This window comes from Arachis ipaensis, chromosome B3 (genome assembly GCF_059453495.1).
Source record: "Arachis ipaensis isolate K30076 ecotype BB chromosome B3, ASM5945349v1, whole genome shotgun sequence".
Classification (NCBI taxonomy): domain Eukaryota; kingdom Viridiplantae; phylum Streptophyta; class Magnoliopsida; order Fabales; family Fabaceae; genus Arachis; species Arachis ipaensis.
Window position 1 is genome coordinate 89439940 of NC_142438.1, and position 18546 is coordinate 89458485.

Consider the following 18546-nt stretch of genomic DNA (forward strand, 5'->3'; position numbering starts at 1 on the left):
AGATTTTTTTTTCTTTTTAATCTTTTATGCATAGGAATAATATTCTTTTTTAATATTTTAGAGATTTGAACGGTGAAATTCATAATTATTTTTCTTCAATTATCTTCTCTAATCTATTCTTCTATGCCTTTACTTTTCTTATATAAAGTAAAACATAGTATGATAAATATTTTATCATTTATATTTTAATTGCTGAGTTTAGCGTTCTCTTTTCTATTAACTTAATTACTTTTACAGTTAAATATTTGTTTCAGAGTTTGATTTAATATAATTCTTTATAAAAAATTCTTAATTTGATATTCGAGTTCGTGTATTTTTGTTTTCATTTTTTTAATTATATTATGAAAAGATAAACTATTATATTTTATAATAATATTTATTAGCATATAACATTAAAAATATAGCAATATGGGAAGATTCGTTAAATTTGTTATAGTATATATTTTTGAAAAACTTAAAGTCATTCTGCATTTTCAAAAGCCTTTTGAACCCAAAATCATACATGTATTAATTATTAAATAATTTATCATTTGAAAAATTTAATTAAAAGAATTACTGAAATATCTATGTAATTTCACATTAGGATTGTTTCATTGATACATTCCAAACTCATGAGAAAATGTTTGCCTAATTAACGTGGTAGACAAGATTGAGAGTTATGATAAAGGTACATGATAGTAATTGATTGCAACTAGATAAATAGAAGGAGGAAGTAGAAGAAAAGAACAGAAAGCAAAAGAGAATAATGCAATATATTACAATAGTGGTACGTAATGAAGTAATCTTGGATTTTTGTACAAGAAATTATTAGAGAAGAGGATAGTTTGTGATATAAAAAGAGAGAATAATAAAAATAAAACTTAATAATTTTAAAAAAATAATAAAATAAAAAATAATTTAAGATGTTGAATATATATTTGAAATAAAAATATAAGTATTATTTTATCAATTAGAAATATGCATGAATATAAAGTTTTATTTGAATTTAGATTTTTATATTTGTTTCAAATTAAATAAAATTTAAAAATAAATAATTTAATAATATTTATAAATGATTACTTTGTGAGTAATACTTGTAAATATTCTGATCTCATATTTTTGTTAAACATAATAACATAATAATTTTTTTTACCATACCTTATTTAATTTAATTTTATTTATTTTATATATTCTAAATGTTAAATAATTTATACAAAATTTTATTTTTATTTTAAATTATTGACATCAATACAAATTTAAAATTTTAAAATAAATATATTAAATTGAATTTCTTAAAAACATTAAAAAAAAAGCGGCTGTTGAGCCACTAATAATTTATAAACGGCTAAAACCCAATCGATTGGTGACTAATCCAATCGAATTAATATACATCAAAAAGCTTGTAATAACTAGTTTTTGACAAATTGGTCCATTTTCATTAATCTTATAAAGTCTCTAAAGTAGTCACCAAAAAAAAAAAATAAAGTCTCTAAAGTCTGGGATGATTATAAAGAGGCATTGTGGCCACATTTCATAACTAAGCATATCATAGCCTTACTATAAAGCTTTCTTGTGAATTCATATCAATTTCTTTATAGTTAAAGGTTGTTTTATACACAGTTTTGTTCATGGACCTATATTCGTATTTATTCGCTCTTTCAAGGGAGTTCTCAAATTCAGTTTATAAGATTGTAGAAGAATTTTATAACTATTTTTTTCGCGAGACTTTTATACACCACAGTTAAGAGAGAATACTACAACGTATATTAAGTGTTAAAAGAGAAACAGTTGGAAGTTGAAATTACTTCAAGTTCTAGAGATGACTTCTCTAGGTGTAGACTTAACATACAAATGGTGAAGCAATCTGCGAGGTATATAATAAGTACTCGTTGCAGGGGTTAATGAAACCCCCATTTAAGTTTGGTGGATATATAATAAGTACATCCATACATAGATACAATATATCTGAAAACCCTAACGAAGATCATGAAACATAACAACACCCTTACATAGACGGTATGATGAGCGCCAAAGAGGCAAAAAATCCTCCCAAATAAATTCAACAATAAAATCTTAAAAACAAAAATAGGACTGCAAACCAAAATGGCCTTGGATTTTTGGAGTGGATCTTCTCTATTATTTTCAATCTCTCACTTTTCAATATTTTCACTCAGTTTTTTTTTTTTTTTTTGTCCCACTTAAACAGTGTAAAGTGAGAAATCACATTTTACCTAACAATTGAGAATAAAAAAATTGAGAAGATCCATTCCCTTGAATTTCCAAGCTTATCCACCAAAATACTATGATGTATGTTAGGAGAGGAAGTTAAGAACCAAAAGAAAATCTACACGAAAAACCATACAAGAGTGAGCGACCATGTCCAAGTATCAGAGACATTGGCTAGGTGATGAATAAGATTAAACAAAGAAAGAAAGACTCTAATTCATTTTTGTATTATTTTTTACATATTAATGTGTATTGAAAACAAAACAATGCTTGCGCAAACCGATAAAAAATTGGCCGAGAAAGGTTCTGAGTTGTTTCAGACTAATCATGTATCTCATCTTTCACCGACTCCAGATTAGAGCATTCTACTAAAACAAAGACAGACAGAAAGAAACAATGCATGTCTAAAGTATAACCAGCAACTATATGAAAATTTACTCATCTGAAATATGCCAAGTTCTCAACTCCTGTGATCCCCCAATTTGGAGCATTAAATTCGACTAAACATTGAATCGAAAAAGCATCACATCTCCTTCTTGTACAATGTAGTCTTTACCTTCAGATCTCAGCTGCCAACAAAGTAATTCCTCAAAAAAAGTAATATTCCCACAAAAAAGAAAAGAAAAGAAAAAACTGTAGCAATATCCAATAAAAATCTCTCTTGGAACCCTATCATATATCTTTCCAAATCTTTATAAACCACATGCAATTCTTTTTGTTACCTTTAATATCTATCCATCAATTTCCACAAGTGGTTTGCAGCCATGATTGATTTCTTGTTAATTAATAGTTGATTGCTAAACCACTTGATTTAAGGCATATTGAACAAAAACCAGACTGGTAAATTAATAAATAACATTTGTAATATTGTGCCTTTATAGTAATCAAACAGAATATAATATGGTATGTGCATTTCTTAATAAATCTGAAGTGATTGCATGCATGTAAAACAAACGCTACTAAAATAAGCAACTCACAAGTCCTTTCTCTCTTGCAGCAGCTAGTGAACCAGCAGCAACAAAATCATCATAAGCCACCTAATTAAAGTAAAAATTATGAAGGTTAATGCAGTACAACAAAATAGAGAAAACTGATTGTTGGTGTGAAATCTAATTTCATATGTGCAATGAATAGATATAATTGGTTGTAGTTTAAAACAATACATACTCACATCCTCATCATACACGAGTTTTCCTCCAACAACAAATTTTAATGGTCTTCACAATATTGAATTCAGTTCATGTTACATGGCTTTTGAGCCATATAAAAACACTCCTAAATAAAATATGGAAAGGATCTTTCTGTGCATTCTGGACGCAGCAACAAGAATAAAAATGCTATAATATGTTGCTGATTCTTAACTAATTAGGAGCTCATTCCTCTTATAGTTAATACTGTGTATTCATGGTTGGGTAGACACACTAGACTCACATTTTACTCCATATAGTTAGTATCTGTATGTAAGAAATTAGTTATTTACATCAAATTAATACAAACAAGATTACATAGATTAGAGGTTGTTCTGCCTTACATCCAAAGTTCAAAACGGAAAGTTTAGACAATAATTTAAGAATCTTATTATTAAAGTTTGTCAAATTTAGTCCATTCAAGTAGCATGCTACGTTTTTAGAAAAAGTCTAGGGAGCCAACATTATTTCAGCCAACTAATTTTAAAAATCAGCCAAAAAGAAATGAACATAAAGAAAGGAATTTCCAAAACTAGTCAGGATAAAAACATTCGAAACTCACGTAAAAAAAATTTGAAAGTGAACAAAATAAAACTAATCTAAGGTATAGAATTTAGGATTTAGGGTATCGAATTTAGGATTTTGGGTTTAGAATTTAGGAGTTAGGTTAAGAATATAGAATTTAGGGTTTAGGGTTTAAAATGTAAGGATCAGAATTTAGGTTTCAGAATTTAGGATTTAGGATTTAGGGTGATCAGAGACAGTGGCAGCCAGTGGCGGCAGAGGGGCTGCAGCAAAGGTGGTGGTTCTGTGTGATTTTGTGGTGTTGGAAAGGAGAAGTGAGAAGGGGTAAAAAAAAATAAAGAAAAAACAGAAAAGAGTAGCCTAATGTACAAGCATTTCGCGTTAATGCAGGATCAAGGAAGGGCCGCTCCCAAATTTCAAAAAAAAAAAAGATTGTCAATGAGTTGGTTGGTTTGTTTGTTGGTTGAAATTGATTGATAGGATATTGGCTCCCTAGTTGGATTGTTTTAATATATATTTTTTTAAGCTCAAAATAGTTTCGATGCCAAGTCATATGCTATTATATTATATGAACAGCAGTTAAATATTACATCCTTGATGCTTACTGTTTCTGCTCGAATGAAGCCCTTCTCAAAGTCGGAATGAATTACTCCAGCAGCTTGAGGTGCAGTCATTCCTATTACAACAAAAGCTTAGAACTCAGAAGAGACAAATCTAAGTATAATATAGTTGTTTTTTTCTTTCTTTTTTTTACTATTATTGGTCAATCAATCTTACTATATCACAAATATGGATGGGTCATGAATCTTAAAAAGGAATGGGCATAAACAATATAATATGCAGGCATCACTCCCAGGAAGACGACATCTGTTCATTACCCATCAAAAGATAAAAAATTCCATGCTAATAATAATAACCTACTTAAGTTAATATACAGCCAATCTCCTAAGCATGTTTTCAGAAAAGGATGAAATCCAGTGAGGAAATAATTAACTACTGAACAATGTAAATAAGCCAAATTACAGCGAAACTAACCTGCAAGTATTGTCCATGCTTTTGTCTCCTGTATAGGCATCAGATAAACAAGATCATTTTTGACAATAAAATATGATGTGATATGTAATCAAATCTTTCACCGACACATAAATTAGGTGTTTTGAACACTTTTTTTCTTTTTTTAAATTTAGAATTAAGTGACCACCAGAACACTTCATCGAGTGAAGAAAGTTGTTAAACCCTAAACTCCATGTACTATAAATGTTAAGAATGTACAATAGGAATTATTAGATCAAATCTTGTTAAGGTTCAATTTTTATAAATTTTGGCACAAATAATCTTCATAATATGCAAATATATTAAACAGTAGAAAACTTTGGAATGAAAAATCTATTTATGTAGTTATTCAATAGTGTATCTATATCATGCAGCGCACGTGCACACACACCCATATCATTTACTAGGATAATCAGTACTATAATTCTCTTTAAAACTTTTTGACTTTTCCTTGTACCTTTTCACCAGAAGTAAAATAAGTTCGTAACCCCAGCAGACCATAAGTTTCCCTAATTAGGTTCCCAAGACCACTTTCACTAACACCGAGCGAATTCAAATATTCTTGTCTTTCTTCCATTGGTAGTTCAGTCAGCTCGGCCTCAACCTGAAAGAACAAGTAATGTACTTTGGTATATGTGGTGATAACAAGAACAGCAACAACTGTCTTTCAATATAAGGAATTACAACCTAGACAAACCACAACTCTAGAAAATGTATATTATACGAAGTCCCATGAAAACCACAAGGAAAGTTGCCTTTCCAAACGTGTATACCTGTGCCGAAACAGTTACGATTCCCGACTGCAGCTCAGATGCAACTTCTGTGACTTCCTTCACATAATTATTGTCTGCAGCATCAGATAGATCAGATTCTGCAACATTTGCTACATATATAACAGGTTTCATGGTGAGCAAGCAGAGATGCTTTACAGCATCCCTTTCATAATCCGTTAAGGTCACAGATCGTGCAGGTTTTCCATCCAAGAGTGCCTCACGAATCTTTTCCAGTGCAGACTTTTCTGCCTCTTCCTATATCAAGAATTTAAAAATCAGCTAGATTATACTTCAAGTCTTCAACAGAGAAATAAAACAACTAAGGAGAGATGATAGTACCTTAACTTTAGATTGTGAATCCTTTGCCTTGCCTTTCTTTAGTTTCTCCAATCTTTTATCAATCTGCATTTCTCCCCCCAAAAAAAAAAAATCGTTAGTAGACCAGTAAAACAATATGCCTATGTTGGGAGAAAAACAAGGGTGGGGGTACTGTGGGCCAATCTGAGGGTGGGACAGGCTTAACATAAACTGTTAGTCACAAGGTAGTTAGTAGGAAACATAAATAGAAGGGAGACAAAGAAGCAAGGAATTCAATTGGAAAATATTACAGAGTAGTTAGAATCTCTTTTGAGTTTTCCTCAATCATTGTATTCAGGTTAGCAGAGTCCGGTTGATCTAAGAAACATCCCAAAATACACCATTTCTTATTTTCTTTTGTTTATTTTTCACTATAATCCGAGCCAGTTTCTTCAGGACATCTTAGTTAAATCAGTGGAATCCATCAATAAAATAAATAAAATCCGAAGCAACTGTGCATGGATGAGCATATGATCTGCCAGAAACAAAGCATTGACAATAGCAACCATCCCAAAGGAAAATAATATAATAATTTCATCTAAAAAAAAAAGAAGTTATTATGAGAACTCATATTATAAGGGACATTGTAACTACATATCCATATCTACCATTGAATAGGATTTAGATGAAGTCCACATTCTATCTGATAGTGGACCATAGATGAGCTGGCATGGTAGGGACATTTCTTCAACAATGTTTAACACAACAAAGCCATTTTCCACTATACTTCAATGTTCTTGTAGTACTAACAAAATCAAGATAATAATCCTGAATTGTACCTTCCAAATGCAATGAAAGGGGAACATATCACAATCAAATATTTTTTTTTTTATCGAAAAAGGAACGCATTCAAAGGAAGGCAGTATAATTGGGCAGAATGATAGCTAGTCAGCTGACCTGGTCCAAATCTGCAAAAACAAGCTCCAAGTTGATAACATCAATATCAGATTTTGGATCAACTTTACCATTCACATGAACTATATCATTGTCTTCAAAACATCGAACAACCTAATGTAACAATCAATAGATCCATGATAATATAAGAAACAAGGGAATCAAGATTGTGATAGCAAGTCTGTAACTACAAATATATATACCAGGGAGGGGACGGGGAATCCTCGTTTCATAACGGTTTCAACAGAAATACAAAGAAACTAGGAGACAGAAATGAGTTTGGAGAAGTAGATACCAAGTTGGAAAAAAAAGCCTCTAGGGACAAAATTTCCCATTTTCTGTTGACCCAAAAACTAGGGACAGTAGGAATAAGACAGAGAAAACTTCTTTATTTTGTCTATATCTTAGTGTTTCATATATTTTCTTTCTTAAGACACTTACCAAACATGGTATAAGGGATCATACTTCAAATGAAAAGGGCGGCCAGGTAAAAAGCATCACATGATATGCAGGATTTTAGAGGGTCGCAGGATTTAGAAAAGGATCGCACCCAAAGTGTGTAATGCGGGTAGCCTAAACTGATGCAAGCTATTACATACCATGAGATTTTATGTGCACACTTAATCATATGTATTGAATGGTTCAAAGCTTGTATATCATTTTAATTCGGAGAAGTGAAAATCATTGGTTACTATGTAAAAGTTCAACTAATGAGATACCTTTACTGAAGGCAAAAGATTTCTGGGACAATAAGAGCAGAAAGGAAATTTTGAAAATGTAGGAGGATTGTGAGATATATTTTCAAAATATATGAAAAGTCATGTTCAAAAAATTGCATCTGTTCATGAGGTTGTAACTCATTAAAGAGTTGTATTTTCTCAAAGGGATGTTTCTCTTCATGAATATGCATCCGTATTCATGCATGTACTTAAGCATATGTGCCTCTAGATAGGACCTCAACATATTTTTTATGCGCAGAGAGAGGGAAAAAATTATCATTCTATAGAATATCATTGGTGTAAAGCTTGATTGCATGAGTACCAAAACAAATCAAGTGCTCTTCCTTGTTATCTTGCACGAGTTTGCCAGAAACTCATTTTGCACTCTCAGTTTGGATTGGTGAGAGGTGAATTAAGTCTAAAGGAAAATGTGTGTAATACATGCCTTGAAGAGTTGCACTATTCTCTTACTTAATCTTCCTACTGCAGATTATGTACCACCATTCTCATCTTCAAGGCTTCAACAAATTCCAAGATTCTCAATCCAAGTTCTCACAATTATGAGTAACAATTAGTTGCCACCATACTTTTTATGGCAGATGCCGGCTCATAGCCGAAGGGTAAAAACTGCCATGAGGTTATGACCGGGTGGTGTTGAAGTAAATGATCTAAATGGCAGATACATTAAAAAACTATAAATTGTATACAAATAAAAACTAAGAAAATCTACAAGATATAAATAAAACTACTAAAAAAATTATATCTAAAACAACTAATACTTTATCAAGAATAATATGAAACTATATATCCACATTATAACAATCAATATTAAAGATTAAAACTACTATCAATTATCAAAATAAGAATGTTAATATAAACGAAGCAGCAGAAGCAAATTGAGGATTTAGAATACAGAAAAAAAATTGAGCAGTTAGAACAGAAAAAAAAAGATTTGAATGGAAAAACAAAAACTTGAGGGGTTCAAAATATAAAGAGAAGGAAGCATCTTAGATATGTAGATTCACGAACAACGTTTAACGTTGTCGCCATCCTGCGCAGGTCATGGAGCCATCATCATCAATGTTTCGTGCCACTATTGCGTTCTTTTGCTTCGTCACCATGGTCTTCCTTTTTAGAACAGTTGATGCATGTTCAAGAGGGCATTTTCGTTATTTTAGAGACAAGGTGCAGAATGATGTTAGAAGAATTACACTATGCCGGCCTTGAATGTCAAGAAAACCAAGAGTTCGTATAAAAAATAGTGGTGCTGAAATTGCGGCACTCATAAGGCCCATTAGGCTAAGAACAGGTTTCTTAGAGGCCTAATAGGAAAATATTTATCTATCTTTTTATGTTTCCGTTGTGTCTTTTCTTGTTCATTCATATTCATTCTTATTTTCTTACAAGTTTCTTAGTTGTTACTTCTCCACTTTAATCGCCAAATTGACTAAATCCTCATTTGCATAATGGTGAAGCTCAACCTCATCTACAATTTCTTGGTTTAATCCAATCAAAAATCGCCCCATAAGAACTTTAAAACCCTTTTCAAAATTAATCTTGCACATTGAATACAGCAACTCTTTGTGGTACTCCTTTACTGATTTTGAACCTTGTTTCAACTTACAAAACTTTTCAAGAAACTCATGGTATGATGATGACACAAACTGGTTCCTCATGATTTTCTTCATCTTCTCCCAGGTGCAAATTGGTCTTCCATACCTTTTTATAGATCTTCCTAACTCATTCCACTTAGCTTCTACCAATCTAACATTCTTTTCCTCTGACAGGATGCAATACGCAAAAATTGACTATATCTTCCTTTCCTATTTGAAATATGTGTCAGCATCATTTTTCCTTTACAAGCAGGGATTTGCATCTTAAAAACCTTTCTCGCATAAGAGATTCCTTCATCATCACTAATACCATTCTCAGTCCTCATTGATTCTAATTTGGAAACCTATAAAAATAATAATAAAGACCTCACAATACTATTCTCACGTGTATCACTCAAAATTAGGTCACTCGTGTTTGCACTTAATCCATGGCTTTGTCCATCTTTTGAGCTAACCTCTGGTCTATTTCCACTCTTATATTACTTTAACAAGTTGTACTTCAGAAATAAAGAGAAAAAAGAGACCAAGAGACCAAACTAAGATAATCGTAATGATAAAAACTTTCAATTTGACAAAAAAAAATTCAGATTATGTGACAAACAAATTTGAAAAATACTAGAAAATTTTCCAAACCCAATTGATACCCCAGAAGAATTTGAAACAAATCTGAAATTTGGATACTTGGAAATTGAAATCAACAACCTTTTAATTGTATGACATTCTCCCCTTCTTTTTTCCTTTTTTTTTTGTACTGCACTTTTCATAAACAACACCTCTTCTTTTTTTTTTTTTGGAATTTACGATTTTTTTAATTCTCCTTTTTTTTCCCATGCTTTTTTTCTTTGAATTTTCGAGATTTTTTTCGCTGAATATCACTCTAAAGTAAAATTGCAAAAATAAAAGATAAAATAAAGAAACTAGACACCGACCCTAGAACGTGTAGATAAATAAGATCGTAGCTACGACCTGTAACTGATACTAAATGATAATGAATGAATATAAATGAACAAGAAAAGACACAATGGAAACACAAAAAGATAAATAAAGATTTTTCTATTAGGCCTCTAAGAAACCCGTTCTTAACAACTTAGGTTACCGGAAGGGTTTTTTTCTACTAGACCTTCAAAGAACATGTTTGACAACCTAGATCAAAGGGCTACAATTGAAAGAACGAACACTAAGAATTACCTTAGATTGGATCCTTCAAATTTCTTCATGCAACAAGCAAGCAAATCACTCACTTCACTTGGTCACACAATGCAAAACGTGCATAAAGCAACTCAGAAATTTTTATTCATCAAAAGTGATCAGATTGCTTCACAAAAGTGCTTAAATAGATCCCTAACAGATTAACTTAAAAGTGGATCAAATCTTCCTAGAATAAAACAATAAAATCTGAAAAAAATAAAAGATATGACTCCAAAATTAACTCTAACTAATTTAAATCAGATAAGATCTTATTAGATATTAAACACCTAGTATATGAATATGATAATTAATTTAAATCAGATTTGATCTATAAAGATTAGATCAGATTTGATTTAAATTTAAAACACCAAAAATACTACTAAACAAATCAAAACCAAATCAAATCTTTTAACATCCCTAACAACAAATCAAATTTAAATATAACTAGATAATTTCGAATTTAATACCGAGTTTATGCTTCCCAATGAATTTTAAAAGAACTCTTGGGCTTCTTGATGTCCTCATTTAGTCCAATGGGCCTTATGAGTACTGCAATTTCAGCTCCACTGTTTTTGAGACGAACTATTGGTCTTCTTGATATCCAAGATCGGCATAGTGTAATTTTTCTAGTATTCAGATCCTTGAACATGACAAGATTACCATTCTGCACCTTTGTCACTAAATGACAAAAACACCCTCCTGAACACATATCAACAATGGCATGTTGTCGACAATGATGTTGTTGGCATCACAAGTCTTCGTCTTTCTCAAGCAACAGAGAGGGAGAGTGAACGTAGAGAGGGTATGAAGAGGGAGAATATGAGCCAAAGAAAACTTTTCTTATAAAGGTTAGGCTTAGGTTTATTAAATGAAAAGACCCGGTAATTTAAAAAAATCCAAAAAAAACCCGCCATACTTGTATTAGACCGTCATGGCACCACCGCCAATGTGGCCACCATTTGCCAAACACCATTTCTGCAACACCACATGCTTAAGATGGCAGCTAGCCCAAAAACCGCCATGCTGTAACACCATGGCAACAATTTTAAAACCCTACTTGCCGCCTTGTTAACATCAAGATTGGGAACTTAAAGGCTCAACCTGAAGAAGAATTCAGCAAGTTTGCAACAGCCGCATCAAGTGGCAAGATCTTCCAAACTTCAAGAATTTATGGAATTTGTAACATCCAAGAGCTGTTTTCTTAATTCTTCCTTAGGAAAAAGGTGTATTATTTAAACAGTTTGCATTGATAGGAACCTAAAATTGCTTAAGTCTACATTAGGAGGGGAACAGGGAAAGGTCAGGCCCAATGAATTGGTTTTGACGAGACCTAACTAGCGGTTGCTAAGTTGGCAGGAGGAATTGCAAGGAGAGAAGGATTTTGTGGAATCTAGATCATATTTCTATGAGTTTGAAAGAGCAAGGATCTTAAGTGTCAGATAATAAAGCTAAACTGGTGGTGGAACCTTGGCAGTGAGGTACTACAGCTATGAAGCTCAATTGTATTCCACTAACATTAGTCCAAATGTGGTACTACAGCACTATCTTCTTATTGTATTAACTGTTTTGCCTTCTCTAATACCAATTCCTATCAATTTCAATGGAAAGATCCCTTAAGTTGCATAGGGGAAGCTGCAAGGCAGAAAAATTGTAATTTAGTAGGTTGTGGGGAATTACATAACTTCATTTCCATAAGGTGGTGTATGAACTCAAGTTACAGGTAGTAGAGATGCCTCGATTTCAGAAGCAGTCATGAGAGGGAATCAAAGGCAACAGCAGAACCAGTTCAATTAATACATACACTTGGGAATCAAACCGTCCTTTACAACTACCAGCAAGAAAATGAATGATCCGGTCTAGTCAACCTAGAACATAAGTGAGAATACTGTGTACATAGCTAACTAACCGTTTCGTTAAAAACAGAATATAAAACAAAAATAAAATTACAAAAGTACTGATGTAACAAAATTATGTGAAAAGATGATAGATAAACAAAACTAAGCGAACAGACAAGAGATAAACACCTGAAGTATAGAGTCGACCTCACGAATGTGCGACAGAAACTTATTACCCAGTCCCTGCAACAATTAAAGGTGCAGAAGAAATTAAACAGTGCAACTGTGTAATGAGGAGAGAGAGAAAGAATAAAAGAGAATGTGTTTACTAGCACCAAAACTAAATAAGAAGAAAAAATATAAATACCTCGCCTTGACTTGCACCCTTTACAAGCCCCGCAATATCCACAAATTCTATAGATGCAGGGACTGCTCGAACAGATTTACTAAGATTAGAAAGTACCTGGAGACGAGAATCTGGAACTGCAACAATCCCTACATTTGGCTCTATTGTACAAAAAGGAAAATTAGCAGCTTGAGCCTTTCCATTTTCAACCTAGACATACAAGAAGGATTGTATATAAAAATTTAAAATCGATATAAACTGACATTATTGCAGCACTAGGAAGTAGAGCTATATGCATGCAAAACATCACCACCACAATCAACCTAACATTAACCATAAATTAGAGAAAATAAAAGAGAAAGATCCAACGATATTTACCAACCATTTCATCTATAAAAGGCATAGTAATGATGAAGTTATTCCAAAAGTCCTTCTTTTTCAATAAAATAGAAACAAAGAAAAGAAACAGAAACAAGGTAACACAAATAAACATTTCACAAGACATCCGCCAAAAGGAGAGCAGCACTAGCAGAGGGCTGTTGGAGGGATCTCTAATGGAATCATTCTATTTGACACCAATCGTAGCCAATCATCAGCCCATATGTTTGTAAATCAAATAAAGCTAGGACAGTTCATATCATTAGGAAAGCCCATCACAGAGTTAACTATTATTAATCAAAAACCGTCATTCAATTCCTAGAAATGAACACTAAAGAAAATTCATATATGTTCTTTACTTCAACAGAAAAATATCCGTCTGTATCTCTCACTGTCTATCTGGCTCACAGACGTTATCAAAATGCAGCCCAATAGAACAAAAATCAACTAGGTATTCGCATTATAGAAAAGACGCATAATGAGAATGTGGCACATAGAGGCTTACAACAGCATTGAATAGAGTGGACTTGCCAACGTTGGGGAGGCCAACGATGCCGGCTCTAAGGCTCATACTTATCCTTGATGAAAAAGACGAGAACCTTCGTTGAGTCCCGTAGAAGTGAGCGGTTCGGAGAAGAGTTTGATTTCGCAAGAAGTTTGACTTGAGTGGATGAAATAGAGTGGGAACAAGGTGAAGGTGACTGCAAGCCGCTCTTGCCATTGCTTGCGTTGCAGTTGCCGGAGGGAACGCACATTCAACGGATATGGATGCGGTGGATACATGCGCAGCTTCAACAGATAAATTCCAAGCTGGGACTTGAAAACTGAAAACATGACCCGAACAACCCACGGCCACGAGTGGTGCCTTGCCCCAGCAGGCCAGGTTAATAACCGGTTTGGTTTGGGTACAATATAAAGCCGCATTTAACCCGTCATAATTGTTTGGACTTTGGAGTGATGGATTCATGGATACCCACCCACTAATTCGGGTCATATGTTTTACGTTGCCCGCCCCAACCTGGATCCGGGTCATGTTTTGTCGGATTTGTGCCCGTCTATTTTTGATTTTTTATTGTGTTATGTTTCGAGTTGAGTTTGGATAGCTTTGTCTTTTTTAAATAAAATATATATTTTAGGATAAAATTATAATAAAATATAATATTTTTATATTTTAATTAATACTTTTATATTATATAATATTATTTTTATTTTAAAATAATCTATTTTAATATAAATATGATATAATATATTAATATTTATTAAGTAAAATTTTATTAATTTATTATATAAAATTTATAAAATTAATTGATTTATTTTGGATTAATTTAGGGTCAAAATAAATTCAGGGGTAAAAAACATAGATAAACCAATGGGGGAAACTTGTTACATGAATAAGCCAAACCAAAAAGAGATCCACGAATCAGCCAAGCCCTATTTATATACAATTCGAACCTAATTGGTTCGAACCCTATTTATATACAATTCGAACCTAATTGGTTCGAACCCTATTTACACATAATTCGAACCTAATAGGTTCGAACTTCAAGTTTATAAATCGAACCTAATTGGTTCGAACTACGTTCTATTACGTGCATCATATAATTCGAACCTAATTGGTTCGAATTATGAGTGATTGTGCTATATAACGAGTTCGAATCAAGCAGATTCGAATCAGTTATCCTTTTCCATACCCCACCAAATCCCAGAGAAAACGACCCAGATTCGATCCGAGAAATAGTAGAACCGAAGACTCAGCTGATGGGGGACGATCCTGCAAGACTGTACCGGTTGGATGCGGTTGCTCATATAGCCGGGGTCATCAACGACGAGGTTAGTACATAGAAAAGTTTCTGCACACGGTTTATTTGAGTTAGTGATTTTGCATGTGGTTTTAGCGGTTCTATATGTGAGTGGTTTATCAGGGTGGCATTACAAATGGTTTAGCTTAGAGGTTATTGCATGCGGTTTAGGGGGCGGTTTTTGGTAAGTGGGTTTTTGTAAGTGGTTTTATATGCGCTTCTGTGAATAGTTTATGTAAGTGGTTTATGTTAGGTGGTTTTGTTAGTGGTTTGTTGTAGTGGTATTGCAAATGATTTAATTTAGTGGTTTTGCATGCGGTTTAATTGGTGGTTTAGAGTAAGTGGTTTATTGTATGTGGTTTAATAATGTGGTCCATTTAATGCGCAGCCACAACGATGCATCAGGAGCATGCGGCGGCAACAAGGCATGCCACTCGACGAGCGTTATGTTCCGTACCTGCAGATGGCCGGGTTATACCATATGGCTAGACTGAACGATAGATGGTTCCGGTTAGACGAGCCCCTTGTCAGCGCCTTCGTCGAGAGGTGGCGTCCTGAGACGCATACCTTCCACATGCCCTTCGGAGAGTGCACGATCACGCTTCAGGACGTGGCATACCAGTTGGGGTTGGCAGTGGACGGGCGTTATGTCAGCGGTTGCCTTACAGACTTCCATCTGTATATCGAGGGTGGACGTCCAGCTTGGGTGTGGTTCGAGGAGTTGCTTGGAGTGGTACCTCATCCGAGCCAGGTTCAGAAGTTCGCAGTAAACTGCACCTGGTTCCAGGAGACTTTCGGACACTGCCCCGAGGGAGCCGATGAGGACACTGTGCGGCGCTTCGCTCGTGCCTATATCATGATGTTGTTGGGCACTCAGCTGTTTGCCGACAAGTCCGGCAACCGCATTCACATCAGATGGCTTCCGTACGTAGCTAGGATTGAGGAGATGGGTTCCTACAGTTGGGGGTCTGCAGCATTGGCGTGGTTGTACCATTGCATGTGCCGAGTGGCAAACAGACATGTGGTCAAGCTAGCCGGCCCACTTCAGCTACTTCAGTCCTGGATATTCTGGCGCTTTCCCAGGTTTAGGCCTGCTGGGTATGATACGTCCAGCTGGCCTTTGGCATCGAGGTACGCTAGTCAGGCTTTTCTATTTCAAGTTGGGATAGCTGCTGTGAGTATTACAAATCTGTCATAATTCTGAATAAATGTAACACCCATGTGCCCTGCAGGTGGTCAGGTTACAGCCCTTCCTACAGCCAGAAGGGTCCTCGACTGCAGAGCACGAGACTGGAGATAGACAGGTTACATGCCAGGGATGTGAGTGTTCTTCCTGTTACTTTAATTTAAATAAGTAGACATCGAATGTTTCTGTTTAGCCAGTTGGCGTGACAACATCGGTATTTATTTGTGCAGTTTATCTGGATGCCTTATAGCTCCCCCGAGGTACTTCAGGTTGTGCATCCGGAGGTGTTGGAGCCCCGACACATGGCAGTGTGGCGTTCTGTCACGTCGCTGATATACTTTGCCGTCGTAGAGTGGCATCAGGTAGACAGGGTGCTACCGCAGTTCGGTGGTGTGCAGCCTCTCCTGCGTCCCGCCCTGAACATCGACTTTCTGATGTCGAAGGACGGGAGAGGCGGCGATCGTTGGTTCCCGTCCACCTTACCGGATTGGCATATTCATTGGGAGACCCGTGCGGACCACGTCCTCCGGTTCGATGTTGTTGCCGATCCTGGACCTTCGCACGCCTATCTAGACTGGTGGAGCCAGCATGGGAAGAGGTTCTTGTCACCCGATATTCATCTGGGGGATCTGAGGGGCATTCCTATTCCTGTCGAGGCGTCACAGAGGGGTCCTGGTTGAGTTCCTGACATGGATCGAGTCGACGACGTCCCTGATAGGCGTCGGGTTGAGAGGAGAGCTCGTGTCGGGACACGACAGAGCCAGCGTGAGTGGAATTGGCTGGAGCGGGCTATTGACGACGCTGATGAGGCAAGTAGGGGTGGTCGTCGAGGACGAGGGCGTGGAGGCAGACGGAGGGCACCCGTCGAGGGCCAGGACGGTCATCAGGCTGGTGGCCTTGGTGGACAGGGGTATGCCACCAGAGATCCTGCTCCCCATGCTGAGGCTGGACTTGGGGAGGTGCCGCTGGGAGATTACTTAATTGGAGTTCCACCTTACGACCCCACACCTCAGGAGAGTAGGCCATGGGTGAGTCCAGGCAGCACGTTTTCAGACCTACTTGCCGGTGTTGGGTTTGACGGGGATCTTGGATCCCCCTTCTTTGATGACATCAGTGCCATCATGCATGATGAGGAGGCTGTCCCTGGGCGGAGTCAGACGACGGGGACACAGGCACCGTTAGATGTCGATCTGAATGAGCCGCCCTCCGTTCCTCCTCCTGATTATTTCACTTTGGGTGGTACCCCAGCGTCGGCACATACTGCTGGGTCACATTCAGTTGCCGGGCCGTCCTCATCCCGACCGGTCCATGTCCAGCCTAGGACGCCTGCACAGCCAGCCCCGCAGGACGAGGACGAGGAGATCGAGGATCAGGAGCTGTTTATCCGGAGAGGTCAGAGGACACGGGTTCCACGTCATTGCTTCACCGGGTCGCACCTTTTTAGATGATTTATGTGCCTAGTTGTATGTTACCCATGTTCGTCTATGTATTTTGTTACCAGTGTTACTTTGTATCCACCTTTAGATGTATGTCTGTGTTAGCGAGAAAACATTTGTACTTTGCATTTTGATGTTATTTAATTGCCGCATCATGTCTTCATAATGTAACTCGTATACTAATTTATTCTCATGCGTGTTCAGCATACATTTCGTTTAATACTACCGAAACAAAACGTATTCATAAATTTCGATCCCATGCACGTAGCATATGCAGCTTCGTTCCTTACTAATTCGAACCATCTAGCTTCAAATTGCATTGAACGTAGTTCGAACCAATTAGGTTCGAATTATAAACTTGGAGTTCGAACTTATTAGGTTCGATTTATGTGTAAATAGGGTTCGAACCAATTAGGTTCGAATTGTATATAAATAAGGTTTGGCTGATTCGTGGATCTCTTTTTCATTTGGCTTATTCATGTAACAAGTTTCCCCCTTGATTTATTTGTGTTTTTTACCCTAAATTCAGTAAAATATTAAGATCAAATATAAATCTAATTAAATTCGACCTATATATACTCCTAAATTTTGCTCATAGTTATTAAACCTGAATCAATAATCAATTCGGTCAAGATATTAGATTATTGAATCAATAATTTAATCAGTAGAGTATTAAATCGTTTAAATAATAATTAATAAATATAATTATTAAAATATATTTTAATTTTAGATATATTATATATTTAAAAAATTCATGTCCTAACAAATCTATTTACGAAATAAAAAAATTAATATTATATTTATAAAAGTTAGATTTTAATTGATAAAAATATCCAAACCTTAAAATTTCATTTAAATTTCTTAAACTATTCTTGTTATTCTATGTCTCCACTCTCTGTTATTCAAATTAACGTTGCATTCTTGGGTACATAACCAAATATGCAATACAAATTACTATCCCTACGATCACAATTGAAACTGAAAAGAGAAAAAAAAATAAAAAATAAGACGAATATTACAGTAGTCCCAAGTTATTTGTTGAATCAGAAATG

General features: G+C 35.3%; 2 protein-coding genes across 5 annotated transcripts; one reads left to right on the forward strand and one right to left on the reverse strand.

Annotated features, from left to right (window-relative positions):
• Positions 1–2382: 2382 nt before the first annotated feature.
• On the reverse strand, positions 2383–14137 carry LOC107630622 (GTP-binding protein-like protein). 4 transcript variants are annotated; one of them, XM_088508416.1, is made up of 11 exons: positions 13579–14137; positions 12813–12905; positions 12539–12592; positions 6998–7108; positions 6083–6145; positions 5744–5998; positions 5428–5574; positions 4953–4980; positions 4523–4593; positions 3183–3242; positions 2383–2774 (listed from the first exon to the last, which is right to left on the reverse strand). In XM_088508416.1, exons 1-11 carry the CDS (start codon positions 14104–14106, stop codon positions 2706–2708), a joined length of 1479 nt encoding a protein of 492 aa, XP_088364542.1. In that variant the 5' UTR covers positions 14107–14137; the 3' UTR covers positions 2383–2705. The 4 variants fall into 4 exon arrangements, with proteins under 4 accessions (XP_088364542.1, XP_016189308.3, XP_088364545.1 ...); XM_016333822.3 differs by having other exon boundaries at positions 12717–12905; XM_088508419.1 differs by lacking the exon at positions 6998–7108.
• Positions 14138–14831: 694 nt separating this feature from the next.
• LOC148571518 (serine/threonine-protein phosphatase 7 long form homolog) lies at positions 14832–16738 on the forward strand. Its single transcript, XM_088507275.1, has 5 exons — positions 14832–14903; positions 15261–15733; positions 15788–16003; positions 16105–16176; positions 16309–16738. Exons 1-5 carry the CDS (start codon positions 14832–14834, stop codon positions 16736–16738), a joined length of 1263 nt encoding a protein of 420 aa, XP_088363401.1.
• Positions 16739–18546: the final 1808 nt, after the last annotated feature.

Coding starts and splice junctions, on each gene's coding strand:
- LOC107630622 (XM_016333822.3), bottom strand. CDS start 14,106: ATGACCCGGATCCAGGTTGGGGCGGGCAACGTAAAACATATGACCCGA. Junction 12,906..13,578: donor CCACTCTATTCAATGCTGTT/GTAAGCCTCTAT, acceptor TTGTATGTCTAG/GTTGAAAATGGAAAGGCTCA. Junction 5,575..5,743: donor TCGTAACTGTTTCGGCACAG/GTATACACGTTT, acceptor TTGTTCTTTCAG/GTTGAGGCCGAGCTGACTGA.
- LOC148571518 (XM_088507275.1), top strand. CDS start 14,832: ATGGGGGACGATCCTGCAAGACTGTACCGGTTGGATGCGGTTGCTCAT. Junction 16,004..16,104: donor AGCTGGCCTTTGGCATCGAG/GTACGCTAGTCA, acceptor TGTGCCCTGCAG/GTGGTCAGGTTACAGCCCTT. Junction 16,177..16,308: donor ACGAGACTGGAGATAGACAG/GTTACATGCCAG, acceptor GATGCCTTATAG/CTCCCCCGAGGTACTTCAGG.